At 40.6% G+C, this 27,412-nt stretch overlaps 1 protein-coding gene across 1 annotated transcript in view; it reads right to left on the reverse strand.

The window, feature by feature from the left end:
- LOC137623434 (ATP-dependent RNA helicase TDRD9-like) overlaps nt 1-27,412 on the reverse strand; it is a 314,903-nt gene that overhangs the window by 111,457 nt on the left and 176,034 nt on the right. The window contains exon 4 of the mRNA XM_068354268.1: nt 11,397-11,588. Within this exon, the coding sequence (XP_068210369.1) occupies nt 11,397-11,588 (192 nt within the window). The remainder of the gene's footprint in view (nt 1-11,396; nt 11,589-27,412) is intronic.

The following is a 27,412-nucleotide window of genomic DNA, read 5'->3' on the forward strand; positions in this document are numbered from 1 at the left end:
AAGTCACAGTCTGATGACTGATGCAGTGGTTCATAAGGAGCTCCTTTCAGAGATTGTAGTGTGTGAACTACTTTCCAAGGAGGTCTGATTTCAAGCTAAGGATAAGTAAACTCAAAACTCCATAAGAAGAGAGAGAATTCCATAGAAGAGGAAAAGTTAACTCCGCATAGTTTGAAAGTGAGGCTTTAAAGCCGAGGATCCACCTGTCTCAGTCGAGACCGAGCAGGACTTTACTCCCCAAGGTACAGCAAGATTCGCTGTCCCGGGAGAGAGATATTGAACGGTGCAAAGCCTTTTTCTATGACCTCAACCTTAGTGAATAAACCACTCCGCCTGATGGGGGACAAATCGACGACCTATGGGGAACCAGCTATCCTTTTCGTTATTGATTGCAAAAAGCCTCTCTGAGGGAGGTGATGTTGAATACCCTCCGAGTGAGGGGTTGTATGTACACAACTGATCATGGTGAATCCCTGAGTAAGGTTGTAGCCCTGAAAAGGAAGAGAACATTTTTCTGGATATCTCTGCAAGCAGGAATAGATCTGGGTGTTATTCTGTTGTAGCTGCAGCATCATTAGGGTCATTGATCACTCTGTCAATGCCCTTTTATGAAGGAGTCTCCTCCTCCGACAGAAGGGAAAGGAGCGACTAAGTGTTCTCCTGGTGTCAGAGTACCTCTAATAGGTAATAGGAGTGCCAGGATATCCAATACTGGTTAGCAGTACAGTAGAATCTTGCAATAACAAACTAACTAATAAGACGGGTGTCTGGAACCGCCAATAGTCCGTTGTATCACAAAAAGTTTCCCTATACAGAAAATAAAGCAAAATTATACAAAATTCTATAAGCTATAGACCTACCATCTATATAAACATGTGGCTGACATCAAAACTAACAGCTGAGATTATCACACTTTTGTTTTTCTCCTCAGGATGACATAATTAAGGAATTAAATTAAATGACATACGAAAATTAAGTAATATACCCAAGAAATGCAAAACAAAAACTCACGAAAATAAAGATTACATGAGTGCCGCTGAGTGTAGCCGTGTTTTCCCTATTGGAGCGCGATCCTGCATGCCCTAGCTCATATCATGACTCTAGGAAAAAGGCAGATAGATTGTACAAGCAACCGTTCCAGGTAAAACCTAAGTCTTCCCTTTTGATTCCATCGGAAACTGGGACAGACTCTGAGCTACCTTGTCAGCTAACTACCCAATAGGGCAGCCACTCTATTGACAAACCCCATTGTTGAATGGTTCAATTCAGAAAAACCATTATCATCTGACTTTCAAGCAAAAGATCAATTCTTATCTGAGTGCATGAGGGTGCAGCGAGGTTGCTTCACAAATGAAAATTTCAAGTCGGTCACTGTTGTATGATGTAATCGGTTGCAAGCAACTGTCTCTGCAAGGGAATAATGAATCGAATCTTGTCAACCAACTGCCTTTGCAAGAATGGGAGTTGGTCATGTATTTTCGCTTACAGGTGGTAAGCACTGGAATAGCCCAGTTATTTCATGCAGATGTCATTACAGTGAACCTCCCTTGTTGATTGCTGACAAGCAAACTCAGTTACCAAAAATCGGTCGCAAGCAACTACTACTGAAGGACAAGATTGAAAGGTATCTTTAGTCACATCTGTCAGCTGTGTAGTTCTATACATAAGTATAGTTATGGACCAGTAAAGCAGAAAAAAAAGTTTTCCTATATACTGTAAACGGAAAGTTTCCTACGATCTTACGGAAGAAATACCCAGTGACAGGTACCCTATGGCAGAACAAAGATCAGGGTGTGGCTGAAAGTTTTTTTTTTTGTCGAATACTCGATTGGAAAACATCGATAAATGTTCACAACCGAGACCACCTCCTACCTGATGGCAGGTATCCCATATGATGGGGATGAAGGAGGAGCCTACTATGTCAAAGTAAGACCCCTTGCTACTCCTCATTGGGCATGCATTTGACAGCGAGGGTAGTGCATGCAACTAGCAAAGCTAATGAGCCTTTTTTGGCAGTATTAGCTTGCTTGCCCGCGTGTGGGTGTCAAATCGTAACTTCTCTGTTCAGGAGAAGTGCTCGAACACGAAATTGAGCATCGTGAACACGATTTGAGTTGTAACCACCCCTGCGGTAGCTCATGGAATTCCTTGGGAGCACACTGAGTGCAACAAAGCGCAACATCATTGCTCGAAAGAAAATGATTGATGACTAGCCGAAGCATTGTGAACATGCTGGTGGGCGTTCATACACTTACGAATAGTACATGCAGCTAGCGAAGCGATTAGAGTTCAGTCCTTTGTCGGTAGTAGGCACTTTCCTGTCCGCCCTGTGGGCGGGACAAGAGTACCTGCAAGCTAGCAAATACTTGTTTGCTATCATTTGTAAACATAAGCATGCGCTGATTCCACCCCCTCGGGAATATAGGTTCCAGGGAATAATCTCGAAGGGTTATATCTCACAAGACCGTTGCGCCGTGAAGGCATGACGGGGTGAGGCCGAGATCGTAAGGAATCAGAAGCGGGCAATGTGTGAGAGTTCCGAAAAGTTCTCTATCCCGTAGGATGGAAGTCAGAGATTGTGTCTCACGAGGCTCTTAGTCTCATTACACTCGGTATCTTCCGAACGACTGGGATGCGGTAGTTGGAAAGCATTCATATCTGCCACAATAACCCCGCAAGAGTATGTCTAACGAGATGCATTGTGTCCTAGGGGCGGCACTATTGGGATGAGGTCGTGAAGAACCCAGGGGTATTGTATTGCTGCAAGTTCACACCTCCCTGTAATTTTAAGGCGAGAGCACATGCACAACCAAAGTAGCTTGCACTAGACCCTCACCATAGGGGTGTTAGTGAGCAAATGTAGTTGCGCAGACCTCGTCAGCGAGAGGATCTTGTCCCAGCACATCGCTAACGTTTAGTGTCTGGTTGCACTCTCACTCAGAAAAAGGATAGAGGACTTGCTAGCTCTCAGCATTTGAGCAGACCCTTATCTGCGAGAGAAACTCGCCTGTGAGGGTTTTTTCATTTATGTATGAGACGAACACTCTTCATCACTCCCAGAGGAAGTATGTTGAGTAGTCTAATATGCTTCTGCATTTGGAGGCATAAGTAAAACTGGAAAAAGATTTTTCAGTGTTAACGAATAGCAGGAAAACCAAGCTTTCCCCCATAAGGATAGAAAAACCATACGAGGAGGTCCTGAAGGGCCTGGCCTCACTAATCTCTAAGAGCTTCATTGTGCCTTATGGTCATAATGATGAGAGTTGGCGGCCGCATGCGGTCAACAAACATCACCATCTACAGCAATAACCCTGAAAGGTTATACAGTCAGGCCTTGCTATTCGCTATAGTTAGGTTACAGACATAAGCGTTCTCTCTCTCTCTCTCTCTCTCTCTCTCTCTCTCTCGAGAGAGAGAGAGAGAGAGAGAGAGAGAGAGAGAGAGATTTTGGGTTTTGGGTGTATTTTATTCATCTACATATTTTGGTACCTCCAGAGGGGCAATCACTCTTACTCAGCTGTCCTCCGGAGGAGAACTAATGAGCAGAGTCAGAGTGGAGGGATCAAGCCAACAGAGACACTAAGTCGGTTTCTTCACCTTCAAAGAAGACCCCAAAGAAAAAGAATCCCCTTTACACTTCCTCTTCTGCCGCCTACCAAATATCCCCCACTGGGAGGATAGCCACTCCCGACACTTGATACAAGGAGAGTCCTGCGGGCAAGAGAGAGACTGCATGCAGGACGAAGGGAATGGGGAACAGTCTCGGAAGCCAAAAAAAAAGTGCCGCATTGGTGACCTTCAAAGCCAGGTAAGCCTGCAAGACAAAATCCTGAAACCCAAGAACTCCTTGAACGAGTAAAGATAAAAATAGTCAAAGCCAGTTTGTTAATGGGGGAGAGAGATGGCATGTCAACACTCCTCCAAGCCAAAAAGCAAAGTGGCTGTATACCACATGGGCGTGTGAGCAGGGTAGCCAGTACTATCCCTCCCCACCACTCTCTCTAACAAGCAGTTGGTAGTTATAACTCGCTAAAATAGTCAGGAAGCCAAAGTCAGAAAATGTGCAACACCCTGCTGATTGCATGTTAGAATAGTCCAACAAGTCTAAATCGATGGTTCAGATACAGATAAATATGAATCCACTTGTTGGACATTATAGATATGGATAGTATGGCCGCCATGACAGTTTTCAAAATGGCCGCCAATTTCTAAACTTTTTGTCATATTTCAGCTTCTAATTGTAATAAACTCACAATGTTGGAGTCAATACCTATGTTTTTCATCGTGTATAAGTTGATTCTGGCATTAAGATAAACCTTGGTGTATACATTCTCCAAAAAAGTTATTTTTCAAAAATATTTGACAAAATTTGTAGGGGTTCCTAATTCACATTGCTAAGAATTAGAACACTTAATATGCAAAATGCAATTCATGGATTTTTAAACCTAGCTTATACTTGTGGTGAACTCATATTGATTAAATTGCTTTGATTTTGTATTGTATTTGATATTTTTAGTGTGTAGGGTAACTTAGTTATGTTTACTAATAATAATAATCAGATTCGACTGTGGTTGACCTGTTGCAAACTTTGTGCATCATCGTGTTTCGGTTGTGTTTTGTGGTCGTTTGATGTAACGTATAACATTGGAATTTGGGTGTAGTTTGATTATATGTTTGTATGTTTAGCTGTATGTTAAATTCTGTAATTTCTTATTTTGATATCTTATCTAAACGTTTTATTAATCATCAAATCTAACTATGGCTGTTGAGTTGTGGGGTTTTATGGACTGTCATGCAGAACTGTCAAGCCATGACAAAGAAGATGGGCGAGAAGTACACCATCATAACCTTTGACGAACAGCTGTATTGCAAAGCAAAACTGCTCCAATGGGACAAGGACAGCTGTAAGGATATGGTAATCATGCTTGGGAGTTTTCATACCCAAATGAACTTTTCTAAAGTGTTGGGACAGTACATGGATTCTTCAGGCCTGGAAAACATCTGGATTGAAAGTGAAGTCCTCAGTGAAAAAGCAAGTGAACAAGTTATGAAAGGAAAAGGATGGAACCGCGTCATTCGCATCCACAAGCTGACATTAGAAGTGCTTTGGTCAGTCCTGTGGGCAAGATTCACAACATGGACAGAGGAAAATGACAAGTTCTGCCGAGACGACTTAAAAGTTGCAGCTGGGAGAGTTTCAGATATCTACGAACAAAGATGACAGAGAAATCAACTCCTCCCTTGAAGATATTTTGTCAGAAAATGAAGATGTGCAGGTCCTGTTTAGTGAGTTTGAGGATTCTTGTTCAGAGAATGCCACTTTTTGTTATTGGAGAACCTACATGAAGTTGATCTCCATCCTCCCGAGGTTCATTCGCTCTCTTCGTGAGGGAGACTGGGGCCTGTTCCTTATATCATTTTCTGAAATGCTGCCTTGGTTTGGAGCATTTGGTCATTTCCATTACTCACGCTGGGGAGCTGTCTTCCTCGCTGATATGCTTATGCTACTCACAACTGCTCCAGAAGTGCACAGAGGTTTTATTGCAGGAGACTTTGTAACAAAAGAAACAAGGAACAAGTTCAACGAAATACCTGACGACCAGGCTATTGAACATGTTAACAAGGCCGGCAAGGTAGCTGGAGGGCTGGTGGGGATTACAAAAACAGACACTGCCCGTGACAGATAGGGGCTTATTTTCAATGAGAGATACTAAGACGATGTTCAATGTAACGGGTAATGAAGAAGACGATGATGAGCATGAATTTGCACATAAAGATTTTGGTTCCAAAAGAATGAAGCAAGACCAAGATAATATGCAAAATCTCATTGACTTGTACGAGATTCACAATTCCCGAGAACTAGTCTCAATTATAACAGGTGATATTGCAAGTGAAACGGTTACGAATGACCTTCTGCATGCTGAAGTTACAGAGAAGCAGACTGTGTCAGAGTTCGTGGAGAACAGGTTCACTAAGAAGACAACAGGTTTTCACGACAGAATCAAGTCAAAGAATCTTAACCCTGGATAGGTACGCTCCTCGGACACCCCTTTAAGGGTATACTCGGACGCGAACGACCCCGACGCCAAAAAAAATTCTTGAAAAATCAGTTTTTGCAGTAACCTCCTTTTTTCTTTTGCCAAAAAAAACTTCAATGAATGCTTAAAACAACTGTAAAGATAAATACTACTCATCTGCAGAAAAACTATTTATTATAAATATTTTTAAAAATTAAGTAGAAAAAAAAAAGACCTGACAAAAATTCATAAAAAAAAATTTATACATATATACACAAATCCTTTTAGGAATTGATTCTTGAATGTTTAGGACACATCTTGATGTATTTTGGATGAAGTCAGACCCATGGAGGTGAAGATCTGAAATGAGAAAAAAAGGGTAACTTTTTTTGGCCAAAAAAATTTGTCCAAATTTCATGAATTTTTTTGGGTACCCAAATGAAATAGGAAGTGGCTAATTTTTTTAGGGAATAAACATATGTTATCCTAAAATAGAAATATGTAAAAAAATCTTCATTATTTTGTAAATTACATTTATATCAGGGGCCATATCTAAAGGTAATTTTTTGAGTACTTAGAAATTTCGTAAAAAAATACATATATTTAATATATAATATGATATTTATGCAGGTAAAAATATACCAAAATATCACAAATTCTATAGGGAACAAGAATATATATAGATAGGGCCGCTTACGCTTCGGATATGTCCACAAAATGGCCGCCAACCACACTGACTCAGACTCCCTAATCTGCCACTTGAAATGTAGGAAGGGTATGTCAATTTCAAGGTGTTATTTACTAATCTAATTATTATTGGATATACATAAAAATTGTATGGTGGGTTGCTGGATAATTGTCGATTATTTTACGACTATAAAATTAAAATTCTGACCCAAAAAAATTTTTTTGAAGGGAAATAAAATCGAAAAAAAAAATGTAAAACAATATAATATTTTAGCTAAAAAAATTTGATGATATTCAATCAAAAAAAAAGTAACCAAATTTTCCGACAAATAAACATCTAGAGGAATCATTACTCTGTGATAGTTCCTTAGTACGTAGTAATTTTGAAAGAATTGGGAAAAAACGAAAAAATGGCAATCACCGGAAAATCGAACACATACCTATATATACGCCATATCTGGCTAAAAAAAAGATAGGCATGGGTAGCCAGATCATCTAGAAACACTTTCCAACACTATAAAAATATAAGTTTTGCGACACTACTTGCCAATTCCTTACGGTAACATGACTAAGCGAAAAAATGCAAAACAAATAAAAAGGGGCACTCGCGGAAAAATGGCTAACATTCTAATATACGGCATTTCAGAAAAAAAAAATTCAGCCACGTGCTAGGCAAACCATCAAGGCACATTTTCCGACAAATAAACATCTAAATGAATCATTACTCTGTGATAGTTCCTTAGTACGTAGTAATTTTGAAAGAAATGGGAAAAAACGAAAAAATGGCAATCACAGGAAAATCGAACACACCTATATATACGCCATATCTGGCTAAAAAAAAAAAAGATAGGCATGGGTAGCCAGATCATCTAGAAACACTCTCCAACACTATAAAATTATAAGTTTTGCGACACTACTTGCCAATTCCTTACGGTAACATGACTAAGCAAAAAAATGCAAAACAAATAAAAAGGGGCACTCGTGGAAAAATGGCCATTCTAATATACGGCATTTCAGAAAAAAAAAATTTCAGCCACGTGCTAGGCAAACCATCAAGGCACATTTTCCGACAAATAAACATCTAAATGAATCATTACTCTGTGATAGTTCCTTAGTACGTAGTAATTTTGAAAGGAATGGGAAAAAACGAAAAAATGGCAATCACAGGAAAATCGAACACATACTTATATATACGCCATATCTGGCTAAAAAAAAAATAGGCATGGGTAGCCAGATCATCTAGAAACACTTTCCAACACTATAAAAATATAAGTTTTGCGACACTACTTGCCAATTCCTTACGGTAACATGACTAAGCAAAAAAATGCAAAACAAATAAAAAGGGGCACTCGCGGAAAAATGCCCAACATTCTAATATACGGCATCTCAGATAAAAAAAAAGACATGCACGTGTTAGCCCAACCATCAAGGCACACTTTCTAACACATAAACATGAAAAAAAAATCAATAATATACGGCAATTCCTTACTACGTAGTAAATTTTTACAAATATTGAAAAAAAAGAAATTGGCAACCGCAGTTAAATACCCAATATACCAATAACTACGTCGTATCTGACAAAAACAAAATCACGCATGGGTAGCCAGATCATCTAGACACACTTTCCAACACTAAAAAAGCAAAAGTTTTACGACACTATTTCGCAATACCTTACGGAAAAATGACTTGGCAAAAAAATGAAAAAAAATGAAAAAGGGGTACTCGCGGTAAAATGCCCGACATTCTAATATACGGCATCTCAGATAAAAAAAGAGACATGCACGTGTTAGCCCAACCATCAAGGCACACTTTCTAACACATAAACATGAAAAAAAAATGAATAATATACGGCAATTCCTTACTACGTAGTAATTTTTACAAATATTGAAAAAAAACAGAAATTGGTAACCGCAGTTAAATACCCAATATACCAATAACTACGTCGTATCTGACAAAAACAAAGTCATGCATGGGTAGCCAGATCATCTAGACACACTTTCCAACAATAAACAAGCAAAAGTTTTACGACACTATTTGGCAATATCTTACGGAAAAATGACTTGGCAAAAAAATGAAAAAAAATGAAAAAGGGGCAATCGCGGTAAAATGGTCCTCGTGGTGATGAACGACATTTTAACTAAAAAAAAAATCATGCACATGGTAGCCAAACAATCCACCAAGACTTTCCACAACTGATAACCTATACAAGTTGCACCATTCTACGACAATTTCATAATACGTAATAACTTTAATAATTATGCAAACTACCTTAGAAGGGTAAACTCGGTCGCGAACGACCCCGACTCGTCTCAGAAATCGGGGAAGGAGTACAGCTACAGCAATGCACATCTGGACACTACTAGAGCGTGTAGGGGAGACACCTCCTGCAGGTCGATCACCCACAAATTCAGTCACGGGGCTGAGTCACGTGAGAAAAACCTGTTTTTTTTTGACGCTCGGGGTCGCGAACGACCCACCGTACCTATCCAGGGTTAAAACGTTTGAGAGCATGTACACTGTGGAAGTCAACGTCGGAAAGGAAACAACTGTTGCACTAAAGGCTGGCAGAAAACTACTCACGCGTGTGGTAACAGCATTGCAAGCAGGCAGAGATATTGACATGAGCAAAATGTTGGAGCAAGAGATTTGTGCAGTGCCACTTTCTCTGGCAATGCCTGATGGCAGACTGCGTCTATCTCAGAACAAAGCAGACCTTGGCAAGATTCTCCAGCAAGGCTTGCCACACAATGTTACGCCTGAACCATTACAAACATGCACTGTCATTGATGGAATGGCCATGATCCAGACACTAGGAAATAGGATGAATGCTAAAACTCTCGGCGAATGGGCCGATGCTGTTGCTGATCTTGTCAGTCACTTGTTTTCGAACAGTTGTTCTAGGGTTGACCTTGCCTTTGACCAGTACAGGAAGAAAAAAGTCAAGTCAACAGCTCGAAGTCGGAGAGAACGAGGCAAGAAAGCAATCATACGAGATGTGCAAACAAGAAGTCAGTCCATGGGGCAGTGGGATAGATTCATCTCCTTAGATGAAAACAAAGCGAGCTTGGCTAATTTTCTATGCCTAGAGTTAGCAAACAAGTTCCACAATCACGAAGGAGTAGAGCTGGTATTGAACGAAGGATTCACGTACCCTGCAAACGTGTGGACATCGTCAGGGAGAGATGTCTCAAAGTTGTCATCTTCTGAGCATGAAGAGGCAGACACTAGGATTCTTCTCAATGTGAAAGATGCAAGTGAACAGGGATACCCACAAACTATTTTTGTGAGCCGAGACACTGATGTTCTTGTTCTCCTTCTTGCCTTTCAGCCACAGCTCAGACACTTTCTCTGGATGAAAGCCGGAACACCTAAAAAGCAACACCTTGTTCCTGTCTATTCCATCAACATCACAGATTTGCACAGAGCATCACTTCTCACATTTCATGCTGTAACAGATTCGAATAGTACAAGCCAATTTGCTGGAATTGGGAAGCGCTCTGCATGGGCTATCTTCCAACAAAACTCACAGCTTCTGCAGAATCTTGGTAAGGAAGACTTTCCAGATGAGAATGTGATTGCTGATACAGAGTCCTTTGTCTGCAAGCTGTATGTTCCCAATAGCCAAGAAAACTCCATCCAGAAAGTAAGGTGTGATCTATTTCTTGGCTTGACCAAATCAATTGAGAATCTGCCTCCAACCTGTGATGCTTTGATTCTTCACATAAGGCACACACATTATCAGTCCTTAGTGTGGAGAAGAGCCTTGGAAGCAGAACCGCATTTTCCTGCATTTGAGGAAAGTGGGTGGGAACTGGTGGTAAAAGAAGGTAGTGAGATGCTTCAGCCACAACTGATGACTGGGAAGCCAATTACTGCATTCTGTTTTGAGCTCACAACATGCAAATGTCGAGCAGTTTGTGCAACTCAACGTTGCAAATGTACACATAATGGACTCTGATGCACACAAGCATGTGGATGTAAAAGCCTTGGCAGAAATCCATTTACTGTTCAAGTTCAATAGGAATTTGTGAAATGTCTGTTTGTTCCTTCAATGTTTCCTTCAATACACATAGTAATTGTTCTGCTAAGTCTATTTTTCAGATCATTTACCCTTATTTCATTCTTAGTCCATTTTCTTCATTTTTCTCATAAAACTGGCAATAATACAAATTTTTGTGGCCCAAAACTAAAATGAAGTACATAAACATGTTTCTCGAGTTGAAATATGGTGTAATTGTCACAAACACAAAAAATTTCTGTCCATTACAACCTACAGTATGAATAAAACAAATTCTGACGGCGGCCATCTTGGAAACTGTCATGGCGGCTGTACCATCCACATTTACAAAGTCCAACAAGATGAACTAGACTTCCCCATGCCTTGACACTTAAAAAACACCTGTTGCACTATTCTAACATGAAATCAGCTGCGAGCCATTTTTTAAGCTAAATACAGAGTTCGGCTACCTGACTAAAAGTCTTATGGCTAGTTTCTCGCTTTGCCGAAAGTATATTCTCTAAAAAGAGGAAAAAGGTTTGTATAGTGTTGGAACAAGTCAGTGATAGCCAAACTTAGAGAAAAAAGAATTATCAACATCAGGGAAGTTTTATAGCAATAATACCTAATTTTCTTACATGTTAGGCGTAAAAAAAAATATTGAAACTGGAAAATTTTCCAAAATAAAACCATACCTCTTTTTGATATCTAAATACAGGTAGATCAGTGTTCCTCTTATCATATGAAAAGTCATAATGCAAATATACTTGGGTCATAATATTCTGTTTCTCATCTCCAGCAGAACCTCCAACCCTTGAAACTTCTTCTATGTCATCCATGGTGTCTCTCTTGTTGCTGGTGGCACCAATCCCTGTACTTCTCTGCAACTGATATCAAATGTGAAAATAAATAAGTTTGCAATAAAATGGTGTAACAATATGATGTAAATAAAAATATTACAGTACAGTATTTGTTGATTTATAGAATAATCACATTCCTTAATCACCATTTCCTATTAATAAAATCAAGTGTAATTTATTAGGCAAAATAGGATGTTTTGCAAATATCTTTTAAACTTAGTGTCCATAGGGAATACTGGAGAATACTAAACTAAATAAATAGTCAATTTTATCCTTATTGCAAAGAAACTAGGGTACTGTACTGTATAGAAACTATCATTATCAAAAAGAGATTTACCAGCCCAATCAGTCAAGCTAGATTTACAGAACTGGCCAAATAACTTTGGGAGGGAAACATAATAAATATGATATAAAATAAATCATGATCAAAATCTGTGATAAAACGAATTTTAAATCTTATCCACAAAATTTATGCTTCTCAAAAATGTTAAAAACAGAAATTCTCAGATTTTGATACATAGATCAGCAAACTTTTCTTACCAAATCATGTCTTTGGTTTCTAAAAAATTTACAGTCGCAAAAGTTATGTTGTATAATTAAAATAGAGTCACACTCACTACACTAGGCAACTGGTGTGCACACTAAAATTACAGAGGTTAATTTTGGATGACCATTATGCAACCTTACTGAAATTACTTCTGTCATCGTATCTTTCTGTTCACATAATTCTAATGGAGATACAATTTGTTACAATTATATTAATTATTATATTCAAGATTCATTATTCCTCACTACTTGCAATTTCCTTACTATACAATGGTTAATGATAGCTATGTAATCCTTAGAGGGCATTTTATGTCATGTTATGGTAGAGCTATTGATGATTTTGCAGAGCCTGCTTTTTCATTACCAACAACTTTAACATAAGCAGAAATCCTGCATATTTCAATATTTATTCCTTGGAAACAGACTTTGTTAAGGAGCTCTTCAATTTGTAATAGTAGTTCATTCTTATATGCATAACCTTTCAAGGTTTCTATGGAACTTCTTGAATTGGAATAAATGACATACTAATGATTATTATTATCATCATCACTTGCTAAGCTACAACCCTAGTTGGAAAAGCAGGATGCTATAAGCCCAGGGGCTCCAACAGATAAAATAGCCTAGTGAGGAAAGGAAACAAGGAAAATCAAAATATCTCAAGAACAGTAACAACATAAGTGAATATTTCCTAAATAAACTATAAAAAAACATTAGCAAAACAATAGGAAGAGAATAAAGATAGAATAGTGTGCCCAAGAGTACCCTAAAGCAAAAGAACTCTAACCCAAGACAGCGGAAGACCATGGTACAGAGGCTATGGCACTACCCCAGACTAGAGAACAATGGTTTGATTTTGGAGTGTCTTTCTCCTAGAAGAGCTGCTTACCATAGCTAAAAAGTCTCTCTTTTACCCTTACCCTCATCAATTGTTTTAATAATGTCAATTGCTAATAAAATCACAAATAGTTCAGATTTAAACATTGATGTTCCACTAGGCAATGAGCGACCACTTTCTTTGTCTAAGGATACTGCAACACAGCCAATACCCATTGAAGATTTATAGTTATAAGTATAATGAGGTCCTTTCTTTGGAATATGTTCCAAAGTATGTTGAATATGACTTAGGAGTATAGTTATATTTCTTTGATAAATAAAAAGAGGGCATATTCTTGTTTTCTTTTTGATACAAGAGGGATGAAAGAGAGATGGTTGAATAAGATTCTTTCATATGTTTATAGATTACAGTAGCCTATGTATGCTCTTATGGAAATGGTGATTCATGATTGTTTATAAATATCTCACTTTGATTGAAGTGTTTCTTTGTTGGATTAGTGGATAGAATCTTTAATGCAATTTACATTATTACAAAATCTTGGTGTAAGATCAAAGGTGGCTCCTCCCTTTCACCAAAAATGATATATTTGGAGGAGATCTAAGGGCTCTACTAGTCTCAGACCTCCAGTGTGTATAGGAATCTAAAGACTTCAGGTAGCTTCAGATCCTGATCTATATATTTAGCTACCATTATCTATATAAGATCATCAGTAGATTCAATCTCTTTGCATCCCACACGATAATATACAACTTCATTATTAGATTGAGAGCATTATGTAAGATAAATGTGCTTTCCAATGGAGATTATGTAATATAAATTGTTTGTGCTTTCTACTGGAGTCAAATACTATTCCCAAAACTTTTTCCTTATCTTGAAATTTGATTTGAGTATTGTTCTATGTAAGATTAATATCTTGGTTTTGTTTCCATCAACTATTCTTGCAAAAATAATTGTTGTTATTTCTGTAGTCTGGAATCAATAGATGCAGTCCAAACTTACATTTCTGAACAGAGTTATTTACAACTCTTTTTAGGAAACATATAAATGAATGATTTGTAATTATTTGGTATTATAACATCAATGCCCATTGATACCGATAATTAATTAATCAAGAATTAACGTAACGATAAAAAAAAAAATAAAATAATAAAACAATTACCACTTCAAATACCTTTTAAAAATGAGTAAGAAGGCAAGCTTTCAATACGAACTTAAAAATACAACTGGATCATACACAACTCTTCCAAGAATGATGAGGATGTACCTGCCATCCTCATGACAAACCTTAGAGAGAAATCTTTTCTGAAATCCCCAAGACTGGGACATTCATTCAGAAAATGACTAATAGTCAAGAGAATCAAGCAATCATTACACAAGGTTTGGCCCCTGCCAGTCAACAAGAACTCATGAGTTAAATGCCTGTGCCCAATTCTAAGGTGACAGATGGCAGTTTCACACCTTTTAGGCATACTATCATATTTCCATGGAGGTATCTTTATCTTATTCTGATACACAGAATTACAATTATATCAAATATCATTAAGGGATCTTTTGATATAATGCAATAAGTCATTACACATAAGGGGAATTCCTCCTGGAAGTAATTTGTCCGCTGTCTCTTTTGCTAGTTTGTCCTCTTCTTAATTTCTTCCCACACCCACAAGAACTGGAACCCAACAAAAAATAACTTTCTTGCCTGCAGTGCTATAAATATTAAATCACTAAAATCTTTAAAACTAAAAAGTTTAAAGGTTTGAATGCTGCTCATGAATGGCAGAGGCAAAGGCAAGGGACAGTGACATTGCCATATCAAACAGGGCAATGCCCTAGAAACTGACCATATTACATATAATCAATGCCCAAGGCCCCTCTCCAGCCAAGCTAGGACTAAGGGAGACCAGGCAATGGCTGCTAATGACTCAACAGATAAACCCATAGGCTTCCCCAAACCCCTCCTTACCTCACAAGGATGGTGAGGTTGCAGCAACAAAAGAAACTAACGACTTTGAGCGGGACTTGAACCTCAGTCTGGCAATTACCAGGCAAGGACGTTACCACCAGGCCACCACAAAAAAACAGGTCAAAGCCTGTAAGACATTTTCTACATCACTAAAGCAGGTAAAATTACCCTCTTTCATTATAGTATTGCTATCTTTTTCAGTAGCTGTCAGAATACCATACAGCTCTCCAGTAAATATAGATGATGTTAAATGGAAAGCGCATTTACAATTGAAAGAAGTATTGTAAACCCCAAAATCCAACGCCAACATTGGATTTGAAGCCGTCTGTAAATATAAATCCAGTGTCACCTTTGCCACTATATCATAGGAGATACAGTTATTAGGAAGCATATAAAGTGAACATATGGTATATTTCCTAAATAGATCTATTTGAAATGTTACTGCTTGTAGAGTAGCATGTAGACATAAATGTCTTTTGGGAACGTTGCAACAAATATACAAGACTTATGTCATGACTTCTTCAGAGGATTACAGAGTGCTGTAACTGACACTATCTAGGGTAGGGAGTAAAAACATCTAGCATTGTTTCTATAACATGCAACTGTAGATGAATGGCTGGGAATTAGACCTTGACAGTTCCACTGCAAGATTGAAGAGAAAATTATGAGTTCTTTGAATTGATACAAACCTCTGATAATCTCTTGGAGAAAGTAGGTCTTGCTAAGCTTGGTTTAACAGTTTTCTTAGCAGCCTTCTTATTTTAGTTGTCGAGTGGGATGGTGAACTTGTCATTAACCTTTGATATATATAAATTTATTAAAGATTCATCATCTTTCTTTTTCCGATAAAATATCATCATCCCTATTGGCAATAAGTATTTTTACATTCCTCTTTAGTGGGGACAGAGATGGCAGCCTCCCTCTTTTTCCATTAAAAGACAGAGCTATTAGAATTATTGCATTTTTGGCTAGGAGAATATCTAGACAGTATAATATCTAGACAGTATTCTGTTTCAAATGTTTTCTCAATGAGAAATCTTTGTTTTATGGCTAAAACGTTCTTTTCTTAAACTTATCTAAGCACATCCAGTCTCTTATGCAACCCTTTACTGACCAGTTTATGTAAATATTGAAGTTTTCTTCAAGAATTTGAGGTTAAGACATGTATAATTCTCCCATAAACTTCACACCCACTATTATTTCTCAACACTGAAAACGAGAAAGCAACTTCTTTCTTTTTGTGTCTTTAAAAAAAAAAGGTTTGTTGAGTTTCTCTAAGTTATATTCATCGTATTTTTTTGTCTGTTTGTTCATATAGTTACAATTCTTATAGTTATACTGAACAATGCAAAAAGTGTCAAGAAATGAAAAATATGCCTATAGCATAAAATTTGCCCAGAAAATATGCAGACGAGAACATATCATGGTAGCACGGTCTTAGTCCTTTGGGCATTTGGTACACATGGCATAGGTATTTCTAGATTTGAGGGATGGGGCTCACCACTGCTTATTAAATAACCCTGAGAATGAGATATGATAATCATGACCTTATGATCCAAACTGTTGAGGGAAATTACCAATAATGCCCATACTTATGCATACTTAAGTATATCAACTGATCACTAAACAATAGAATAATATTAAAGCCTGTCTTTCTGTGTCTGCTTATTTATATTATTCCAAGAATGAAAGATGTATAAAGTGCCAGAGACAATAAGTATGGCTGATGTTATATATTCTTCATATTTACAGTATGTAAATTTGTATTAAAAAACTTGTCATATAGGCTTACTTTTTCACTTATGTTAATGCAAAAATAAAACCATTCATTTGATTACCTCCGCCAACGAAGTTAGGAGGAGATTATGCTTTACCCCTTGTTTGTGTGTGTTAGTGAACACCCATCTGGCCAAAATTTAAATCGTAGGGTAATGAAACTTGCAGGAATTAACTGATATGTAAAATGCTAGAAATCGTTAAACTTTGGAAAGTCAAGGTCAAAAGTCAAGGTTACGGTCAAGCAAAATGTCCACTTCACTTAATCATCCATAAGTTTTTATGTCGTTGTCACAGATATTTGAAACATGGTTCATATTTGAGAGTATGAAAATCCATACCAATTAATACATGTTAAGGTTGGAGGTCAAGGTTGAGTCCATGGTCAAGGTCAAGCAAAAGGTCAAATTACAGTCATCAACCAAACAGCCACAATTTTAATCATAAAGTAATAAAAATTGCAGGGATTTTAAACTGTAGCGTAAAGAGCTGGAAATTATTAAATTTTGGAAGATCAAAGATCAAGTAATACGCAAAATGTCCATATCACATAATCAGCTATAAGTTGGACATTCTTGTTACAGAGACTTCAAACTTGGTTCATATGTAAGTATATGAAAATCCACGCCAATTAATACATATTCAAGTCAAAGGTCAAGGTCAAGGTTGAGAAATAAGCTGTAGCAAAGGAAGTCTACACTCCACTGAGTGCCCCTCTAATTATATATGTTAATGTAATTTATGACTGAAATATCGATGTGTTCTGAAGTGAGAGTTCTACATACTCCTCCGGTGCCAGTGAGAAGATTTGAGAGAAAGTCCCTGGCGCTTCGTCATGTTGCATCATGCTAGTCCTGGGCGCTTCTCATTTGTCAGGAACATTTTGGAGCAATGGTACCTCTTATATTAAGGACAGGTAACGAACAAGAGGAGTCAGATTAGACTATTGCACTGCTGGTATTTGTACATTTTTTCAGCAACACCCTCTGTGACTCTGAAAATTAGTGACTACACACAACGATAGAATATTTCAATTTCAATAAAGTTCAAAAGTTCATATGTTTCAAGGTCAGAAGCTGTGCTCCTATATAGCAACCTTTTATATCTGAAATTAAGCAACGTCGTCTGTCCCTCGCTGTATAGAAATTTGGAAAGTCAACTCATGACCTTTTTCATACGAACTTTGCATGTTATTCATTGGTTTTTGGTGTGCCATAAGTATTCGGGGCATCTTGTATAATACTGTAGATACTTATGTTAATCTTGAAAATAGTTATATTTTCTGTTTGCTAGCTATCATTTTTTATTTGCTGTTAATGTTTTGCTATTGTTCGGTAATCTTTTTAAGAAGATTTGCAAAGTCTATGTCGCGTATGATTGTTGAACGTAACAGAATTGGGGGCCTATGTCAGAGATCTGAATTGATATCCTATTTGTAATTTAAAGATTGTTAGTGAAGTAAACTTCCATTAATTGTATAAAATAGCCAGCAAACATGTCAAAGTTTAACGCATCTGAGTTTTTTGACAAATTTTGTGAGGATCCACAAGTTAAGATGATAAGTGATCTAAAGAAATCAAGCTTAGTGAGCTTAGGCAAATATTTTGAGCTCAATGTTAAAAATTCATTGAACAAAGAGAATATCAAACATGTGTTAGTTCAACAATTGTAGGTAGCAGGTTAGCCAGAGTACCAGCCACCCACTGAGATACTACCGCTAGTGTGTTATTGGATCATTTGACTAACCAGATAGTAATACATTAGATACCTCTCTCTAGTTACGGCTAATTTTTCTTTGCCTACACATACTCTGAATAGTCAGGCCTATTCTTTCTACATTTTCGTCTTTCCTCATACACCTGACAACACTGAGTTTACTACAATTCTTTTTCGCTCGAGGGACTAATTACTGTATGTGCTCTAATTGTTCAGTGGCTACTTTCCTCTTGGTAAGGGTAGATGAGATTTTATCTATGGTAAGCAGCTCTTCTAAGAGGACACTCCAAAATCAAACCATTGTTCGCTAGTCTAGGGTAGTGCCATAGCCTCTATACCATGGTCTTCCACTGTCTTGGGTTACAGTTCTCTTGCCTGAGGGTACATTTGAGCACTCTTCTCTATCTTATTTTTTTTTTTTTTTTTTTTAATGGTGTGTTAGGCAGGCTTAATAAAAGGGCCATGGATGACTGATGGATTATCAAGAGGTTTGTCTTTTCCTTGTTTCTTTTACTTTACAAAACCATTCTTACTGTCCTCCCTTCAGTTGAAGTGGCTATCCTGGAGGGTATTTAGCCTTGCATGGTGTATCGTCTCCAGCATGTTAATCAGTTTTTCTGACTTATTCCAAAAGTCTATGGGTTTGATTAATCACTTTATTTATATTTCCTTAACATAGATTGTTTTTGTTATCATTCTTGTTAATTTAGTTAAGTATGATGTATCTTTTTTATCACCATTAATTTTTATGCTGTCTGGAGACATTGAGTGAAATCCGGGACCAGTACGTACTGTATTGCAATATTCGTGGTCTTCATGCAAATATTCAAGACCTTACAGTTGCGTCCAGACAGTAGGATATTCTTTTGTGCTCAGAAACTTTGGTTTGTAATATGAGGCATTCATCTGAGCTCCTTATAACTGGTTCTAAGAAGCCCATAATTTTGAAATGGGATGCCATTCCTAGAGCCAGGGGAATGGCTGTGTATATTAGGACTGAGCCTGCTTCTCATAAGTACTGCTATGAATGTGGATGTCATGAGATTCAGGTAATAAAAGTTTATGGCAGACATAGCACCTTCTATTTGTGTTTGATCTACATGAATCCAGACAAGGATGATTCTATCTTTGATTGTCTTTTTACCATTACGGCTAAGATACATGAACATGATAGCAAGGCCTCTTTTGACTTTGTTGGTGATATCAATGCTCACCATAGAGAGTGGTTAAATTCTGTTTATCAGCAAGCTGACCTTCAGCAGCAGCAATCCTCTGAAGAGGAGTCTCTATGAGTGGCTGCTCTCGCGAACGGGGGAGGTGATCACTTCGCAGGAGAGACTTGAATAGGACTTACCTCTGCCCCCGACAGAAGAGGTGACTCACCAAGGGGGGGGGGCATAGTCTAGGCGAAGAAACAACAACAGCAGTCAGTGTCGATTTTAAGTGATGAAAATGAAGGGAACTTCTCCCTTGGAAGGGAGGACAACCCAACACCTGGGGAGGAAAACTCTCCCTCAGAAGGGAAAGTAGTTCAACCCCTGGAGATGGACCTCTGGGCAGCGCTCTATGCTTCCCATTAACGAGCCTTGTTCAAGTTGAAGGTCTGCGATGAGCGCTGCAAGAGGAAACGTAGCCAAAGCTAGTTCCTCGAAGATGAAGGGCTGATCAGGAGCTGTAACGGGCACAGAAGGATAGAAAAGTGACAGCCCAGTAGCAGCAGATTCCCCAGGCACGAACGGCACTGCTCTTCTTCGTCGACTCTCTTAGTCGAAAGAAAAAGAACGGCATAGCTAACCGAGGAAAAATAAAATAAATTATGTAACAAAAAACTCCCTTGGGATGAGCATCTAGTCTGCGGACGGGCAAGGTGTCCACCAAGAGAGACAAAATAAGAACTGTGCACTTTCCTCAGCTGACATCGACGGGAGAAGGAGGGTAGCAGCGTAAAAACTGTAATAAAACAAGAATTACCATTATTTCAGCTAAAAATCTTCACTAATCGGAAGAACCACTGCTCCCTCTAATGGGAAGGGTTCCATGCAGAGAAGCTAAAAATTTAGATTACAAATAATTATAATTTCACTTAATTAATGAAAAAACCAATCGGGAGCACAACCTAACCCGCGAACAAGAAAGGTGCTCCCCCGCAGTGTACTGTCGGACGCCCATGAAAGATGAACAGCGATGACCTTAAGAAAGAGTAAGAACGAAGTCAAGCTTTGAAAAGGCCGCACTCCCTTCCCCCAGTAGATACCACGCAGAGGGGAAGGTGACGACAACAGCTGAACGGAGGAGGAACCAAATGATGACGATTCCATGTGACGGCGGCAGACTCACACGGAAGGCTATCCGCCCACGAGATGCCCGATGGTCAAGGGGGGAAAGGTCGGAAGGGAAGGTTCTCTTTGAGAACCTTCAGTACTACGTTAAATAAATAAATATATAAATAATATATATATATATATATATATATATATATATATATATATATATATATATATATATATATATATATATACCTATATATACATATACATCCATATATATATATATATATATATATATATATATATATATATATATATATATATTATACACTGTATATATATTATATATTATATATATAATATATATATTATATATAACGGATTTTGAGCGAAGCGAAAAATCTAATTTTGGGTGAAATGGCCATGACGTCCTGATGGAAGGTTCCTTTTGGTAGCTTCCTTGGGTATATTAATTACAAGGATATTCCCAGAGAATTAAACCACAGGTTATCACAGAATTCTTACTTCTGGTGCGAGTATCCTAAAGGTTTCCCTTTAAGACATCGTATATCAACAGGGGACGCATGTATTAACACGCCACATAGCTATCTGCACCCCATATAGAGTTAACACTTCGATATGAAAGGGTGGAGAATAACTGGGGAGCCGTTCCACAGTTACACTCGTCCGTGGCTACTTTTGGTACTCGAAACGTAAACAAACGGGCGCCATTGCTAAATGACGTCACGTCCGTCCTCATCCTGATGCCAGCTACTTGCTAATCTCCATGATACAGCAGGACAGGGCGGGGCCTGAAAGGCTGGACTAGAATAGCAGGGAGGGTCCATCAGGACGTCATGGCCATCTCACCCAAAAATAGATTTTTCGCTTCGCTCAAAATCCGTTTTTTGGGCTCAAGCCATGACGTCCTGATGGAAGAGTACCAGAGAATCAATGTATCGTGGAAATTTTCCCCCTATTAGAGTAAGTGCCAAGGGCTTTGAATAGAGGTATATAATGTGACCTCGGTAGAGGTTCCGTGGGGATCCGGCTTCCTGCCCCCCCCCCTCCCCCCGACAGAGAAGTCCCAACGGGTTATACCAAAATTCAAAGTGGTCATCGAAGGGCTACTCACCCTGCGGAGAGTTCATGAAGTACTCGGAGACAAGACAGAATGGTCACTATTCGTGTAGGAACATTCTCAACAGTAGATAAGTGATGGTTAGTCACTATATTCCATGGTTAGAGAACAATCTGGTCTCGAAGGTATGGCGTAAGTAAGTATTCAATTAGGAATATTAGACAGCATAGGTGAGTATATAATACAGACAAAATATATTATTCTTCTCATTTCAAAAGGAAGGGGTAAATGAAACTATGGCATTCATATATTTCATAGTGTAAATAGGAGCGAAGAGAGACGCACAAGTAATAAAATAGACATTTTATTTCGCAATTGCAGGTTATAATAGTAATAAATGCAATAAGAGATGTAAAGTTAATTTACAATAATAAATAATGTACATAGAAATTAGAACACTTCAATCTTGAATCTGAAAGAAATTTCAAATAATTAGAAAGCACAAGTTCCGGAGGAACGTCAGTCTTTAAAAAAGGGAAAAACACATCATGCCCTAGGCATGTGGCACTCATGTGAAGTCTATGACATTTTCACCTTGTAAAGAACAGTCTATGAGAAACACTGTGTCCATGAAATCACTATGTATTACACGAGGGTCAACACAGGCACCCGTAGAGTTAAAGTCCCAAGTAACTCACTGTTCTATGCAGAGTTAAACTGCAGGTTTCATAACACTACCTGCGGCTACCACAAAATGTTTGACTTCATGCAATTGCTTCGCGTAGTGCTTGAAGAAAACGCGCGAAGATTTCCATCCTGTGAAGCTCTTGAGGCTTTCGAAATCCATACTCTGGAAGAAATTCAGAGAAGATGCGACTTTTCTAGGATCGTGACCTGCGGGTGTACTGTCAGGATCCGCTCTGCGAATGAAGTAGGTGATTTTCGCTCTTAGTTGTTTCAGTGACAGGTCGCTACCCGATGTTTCTCCTTTGAAGAGTTGGCCTCCACCAAGGTCTGAAGTTCTTCGAAGATAGACCTTGAGACTCTCTACTGGACATATAGAGACATCTTCCTTCAGGGGGCAGATTCTCCAGGGGCCCCATCTCTTGGTGGGTAATTCGTTTTTCGCGAGAAACGTCGGATCAGGGAAGAGGGTAAGTTCTCCTGAGTCTGTAAACAGGATATGACCCTCGTCTCTTGATAATGCCCCTATTTCGCTGACTCAGGCTCCCGAGGCGAGAGCAAAAAGGAATATAACTTTTTGAGTCAGATCCTTGAGAGGGCACGAATCGTTGTCCAAGTCGGAGGCAAAATGGAGCACCTTGTCCAGGGACCAGGAGATAGGTTTTGGCGGAGGTGTTGGGCGTAGTCGAGCGCATGCCTTTGGTAGTTTATTGAAGATATTGCTGGACAGATCAATCTGGAAGGCGTACAGTAGTGGTCTAGTCAAAGCCGATATGTAGGTAGAAATCGTGTTGGCTGCTAAGCCTTGTCCATGAAGGTGAATGAAGAAGGACATGCAGAAATCAATGGTGATTTCCGTAGGGTTTTTTCCTTTGACGAACGAGACCCACTTTCTCCAGGATGATTCGTATTGCCGTCGTGTGGATTCGGTCTTGTATTCCTCGAGGAAGTCTAAACTTTTCTTCGAGATCCCAAACCTTTTCTTCGCGGCTAGGGAGAGAAAATCATGAGATGAAGGTCCCTGACTTTCAGTGATGAAGCGAAGACAGTTGACTTCTGTACTTGCTGAGAGAGAACTGGGCCCGGGAGGGGGATCAGCTTGGGCTGCAGCTCCAGGACCAGGGGGTACCAATTGCTCCGGGGCCACTTGGGAGCCACTAGGGCCGCTGTCCCTTTGAAGGTTCTCAGTTTGGAGAGGACTTTCAGCAGAAGGTTGGTGGGAGGGAACAGGTATATCCTGGACCATCTGTTCCAATCCAGTGACATGGCGTCCACTGCTTCTGCCTTGGGGTCCTCGTACGGGGCCACATAACGAGGAAGTTGATTGTTGTCGCTCGTTGCGAAGAGATCGATCTGAAGTTCCGGGACTTGGTGAGAGATGAAGGAGAACGATCTTGCGTCTAGAGACCATTCCGACTCTATCGGGCTTGTCCGTGATAGAGCGTCCGCCGTCACGTTGCGGAATCCTTGTAGGTGAACTGCAGACAGGTGCCATTTCTTCTTTTCTGCCAGGCGGAAGATTGGAAGAAGCACCTGATTTATCTGGGGCGATCTCGAGCCCTGACGATTGAGACATCTGACTACCACCGAGTTGTCCAGAGTCAGACGGATGTGGATCGAGGGAGGCGGAGAGAGTTTCTTCAGAGTGAGAAGGACCGCCATGGCCTCAAAGATGTTGATGTGAAACGTCTTGAATAGGGGAGACCATGTCCCTTGAGCCTGTCGTTGGTGGGAGTGACCTCCCCAACCCTCCAGCGAAGTGTCCGTGTGGATGTTGAGTGATGGAGGTGGGTGTTGAAGAGGAATGGACCTTTTCAGGGCCTTTGCTTCCGACCACGGCTTTAAGAGTAACCGAAGTCTGTTTGGGAGCTCTCTTGAGGTCTCTTCGAGCGATGGATGCAGAACATCTCCAGACTCCCGCGGCATCCTTTAGCTGTGCACGAAGCACTGGGTTTGTCACTGAGGCGAACTGTAGAGAGCCTAGAACTTGTTCCTGCTGTCGTCTTGAGATCCTTTTGGATTTCAGCAGTTTTTTGACAGACTCTGATATTTCCTTCCTTTTCTTCTGTGGGATGGAAAGGTGGTGTGACTGAAGATCCCAATGGATTCCTAACCATTGGAACTTTTGAGCTGGAGAGAGGCGAGATTTCTTGGTGTTTTATCTTGAATCCCAGGTGTTCCAGGAACTGGGTGACTTTGTTGCAGGATCGTACACAATCTTCGGGCGATGTCGCCCAGACCAGCCAGTCGTCTAGGTAGGCCATCACCTGGCACCTGGACGCCGCGGAGGCGGAGCTGTTGAACGATGGCATCTGCCAGCTTGGTGAAGATCCGTGGGGCCACGTTGAGCCCGAAGGGCATGGCCCTGAAAGCGTAGCTTTTCCTTTGGAGTCGAAATCCTAGGTAGGAGGAAGCGTGATGGTTCATTGGAACGTGCCAGTAGGCATCCGCCAGGTCTATCGAGACCGTGTAGGACCCTTGAGGCAGAAGGGTCCGTATTTGTTGAAGAGTCAGCATCTTGAACTTGTTGTTCGCGATGAACTTGTTGAGGGGGGATAAGTCTAGAATGACTCTGAGTTTGTCGGAGTCCTTCTTGGGGACGCAAAACAGTCTCCCTTGGAACCTGGTTGACTTTACCCTCCTTATCACCTTCTTGTTCAAGAGTTCTAGGATATATTCTTCCAGGAGGGGGGTTGACTGTTGGAAGAATTGCTGGAAGGTTGGGGGTGGTTGAGTCCAGCTCCAGCCTAGTCCCTTCTTGACGATGCTGTATGCCCAGGGATCGAAGGTCCAACGATCCTGGAATTGGCTGAGTCTTCCTCCCACCGGAAATACTTCATTGCTTCTGGCTTCCCGAGGGTTTGCTACCTCGGCCGCTAGCTCCCCTTCCTCCTCTGCCTCTGGAGGGACGGCGAGACGCATCTCTGCCTGAGCCTCTGCTTGAGCCTCTACCTTTGGGACGAAAGGTAGTGGATTGCTGCTCAAATGCAGGGGTGAAGACCGGTGACTGTGACAGGACCGGTTGGGTGACCAGCTGAAAGGTCTGCTGTGGCTGAGCTGCCACTTGGGGAGTAGCGGAACCCGGAAACTGCCGTCTCTGTTGACGTTGCTGGGGTTTTGGCTTCGTGGGTTTCCTCTTAGGTTGAGGGCCGTCGTCCTGAGAGGATTTCCTTTTCTTCGACATGCCCCACTTATGGAGAAGGTTCCTGTTCTCCGTGGCGGCTTTGTCGGTGATCTCTTTCACTAGGGAGGAGGGAAAGAGGTGTTTACCCCAGATGTTGGAGGAAATCAGCCTCCGGGGTTCGTGTCTCACTGTAGCACTAGCGAACACGAATTCACGACAGGCTCTACGAGCCCTAGTGAAGCTGTACAGATCCTTCACGACCGTTGCCAGATGTGTTTTGGCAAGGACCATGTAGAAGTCTGGGACCCTAGTGTCACCGGCCATGACTTCAAGCTGTACCTGGAGGGACATAGATGCGGCAAGCCTTTCCTTCGTATCATGTTCCCTACGAAGGAGGTGATCGTTGAGTTATGGGAGGTCCTCGTTAAACTGACGACCAACAACGTCAGGCTCTAGCTTCCCCACTATGAAGGTCGACTGGACGTCTTTCCAGTGCCTATCATCAGGGGGAGTAGTCAGGGAGAAGGGCCTGCACTCCTCCAGTACAGGGCAAGGTTTCCCTTCTTCCACTGCTTTCTGTACCACAGTGAAGGCCTTTTCAAGAAAGGGGAAGGTCGCGTTGTCTGGTGCGACGAAGGTCGGGTGCTTTTTACTAAGCGCCGGCATCTTTGAATTGGTGAAGCCCCTACTTTTCACCGCGTTGGCTAGCATAGCCTGGGCCTTCGAGAGATCGAACACAATAACCTCCTTCGGTTCGGTCTCTTCTTTAGAGGCGGGTTCGGACCTGAGTCGGACGTAACAGTCCGGGTAAGCCTCAAAGTTCGGGAAGAACTCCACTTCTTCCAACGCGATCGAGCCGACCTTCTCACTGATGAAGATCTTGCCCGTGGTGATCGGCATGTGCTCGGCATACCTCCATGGGTTAGTATCCGAGCAGGCAGGGAGGTCCTTAACCGAAATCCTTTTCGGTTGCTTAGAACTTCCGAGGTTGGACTTGAAAAGCTCATTTGTCTCGCGAAGTTTCTTATCCATGAGAGCTTCAAGCATCTTGAAGATCTCCTGATTGCCAGATGGGATGGGGTCCGGGGTAGTGGATGTTGAAGGAAGTGATTCCTCAGTCGGTGTAGGAGTTAGTGCAGGGGTAGAAGCGGGAGCGACCTCATGCTCCGAATCAGGGTATTCCACCTGATCTTCCTCATAGTCGAGCTCCTCGCCCATCAGGTTCCTCTCCGTAGTCTCCGACACTTCCGACATACGTTCCACGTTGTCGGAATCTAAACGGCACTCATGCATGGACTGGGCCATGACCACATCAGGTTTCAGCACTATCTGGACGGTAGGAATCTGATCACTAGGGACCACCGAGTCTTTTGATGCCTTCGGGAATAGCAAGGCCCTCAAATCTTCGGTAGCGAGATACGGTCCGGTGGCGTTCTTCTGGAAGCCACGCACCCACTTGCGTAGCTTCTCTCGAGCGTTGTCCCTTACCTCCGCTGAAGGAGGATCGTCAAACGCTTCGACCAGACGACTCTCGCAGACTGTACAGTGCTGCGGGTCCCAATATTTCAGGTCGCCTTTCTTGGCGGCGCAGGGGGCGTGGGTCCGACACGCCTTGTGCCCGTAGAAGTCCAGGCGCTTTACTCCACAGAAGTTGTGGTCACACTTCATATACTCCTCCTGTAAAAGAAAGAGATCATGAGTATCTGGAAGGCATAAGAATGACTTACATTACTCTAAGGTTAAATTTTAATTAGTTAAACTTTCACTTAACATATTGTAATGTTTGAGAAGAGGAGCGGGAAAAGGAAGTAGATAGACACATACTTGTGAATCCCGCTCAGCTGGTTACCGTAACCTTGTCA

This window comes from Palaemon carinicauda, chromosome 30, assembly GCF_036898095.1.
Source record: "Palaemon carinicauda isolate YSFRI2023 chromosome 30, ASM3689809v2, whole genome shotgun sequence".
NCBI classification, from domain to species: domain Eukaryota; kingdom Metazoa; phylum Arthropoda; class Malacostraca; order Decapoda; family Palaemonidae; genus Palaemon; species Palaemon carinicauda.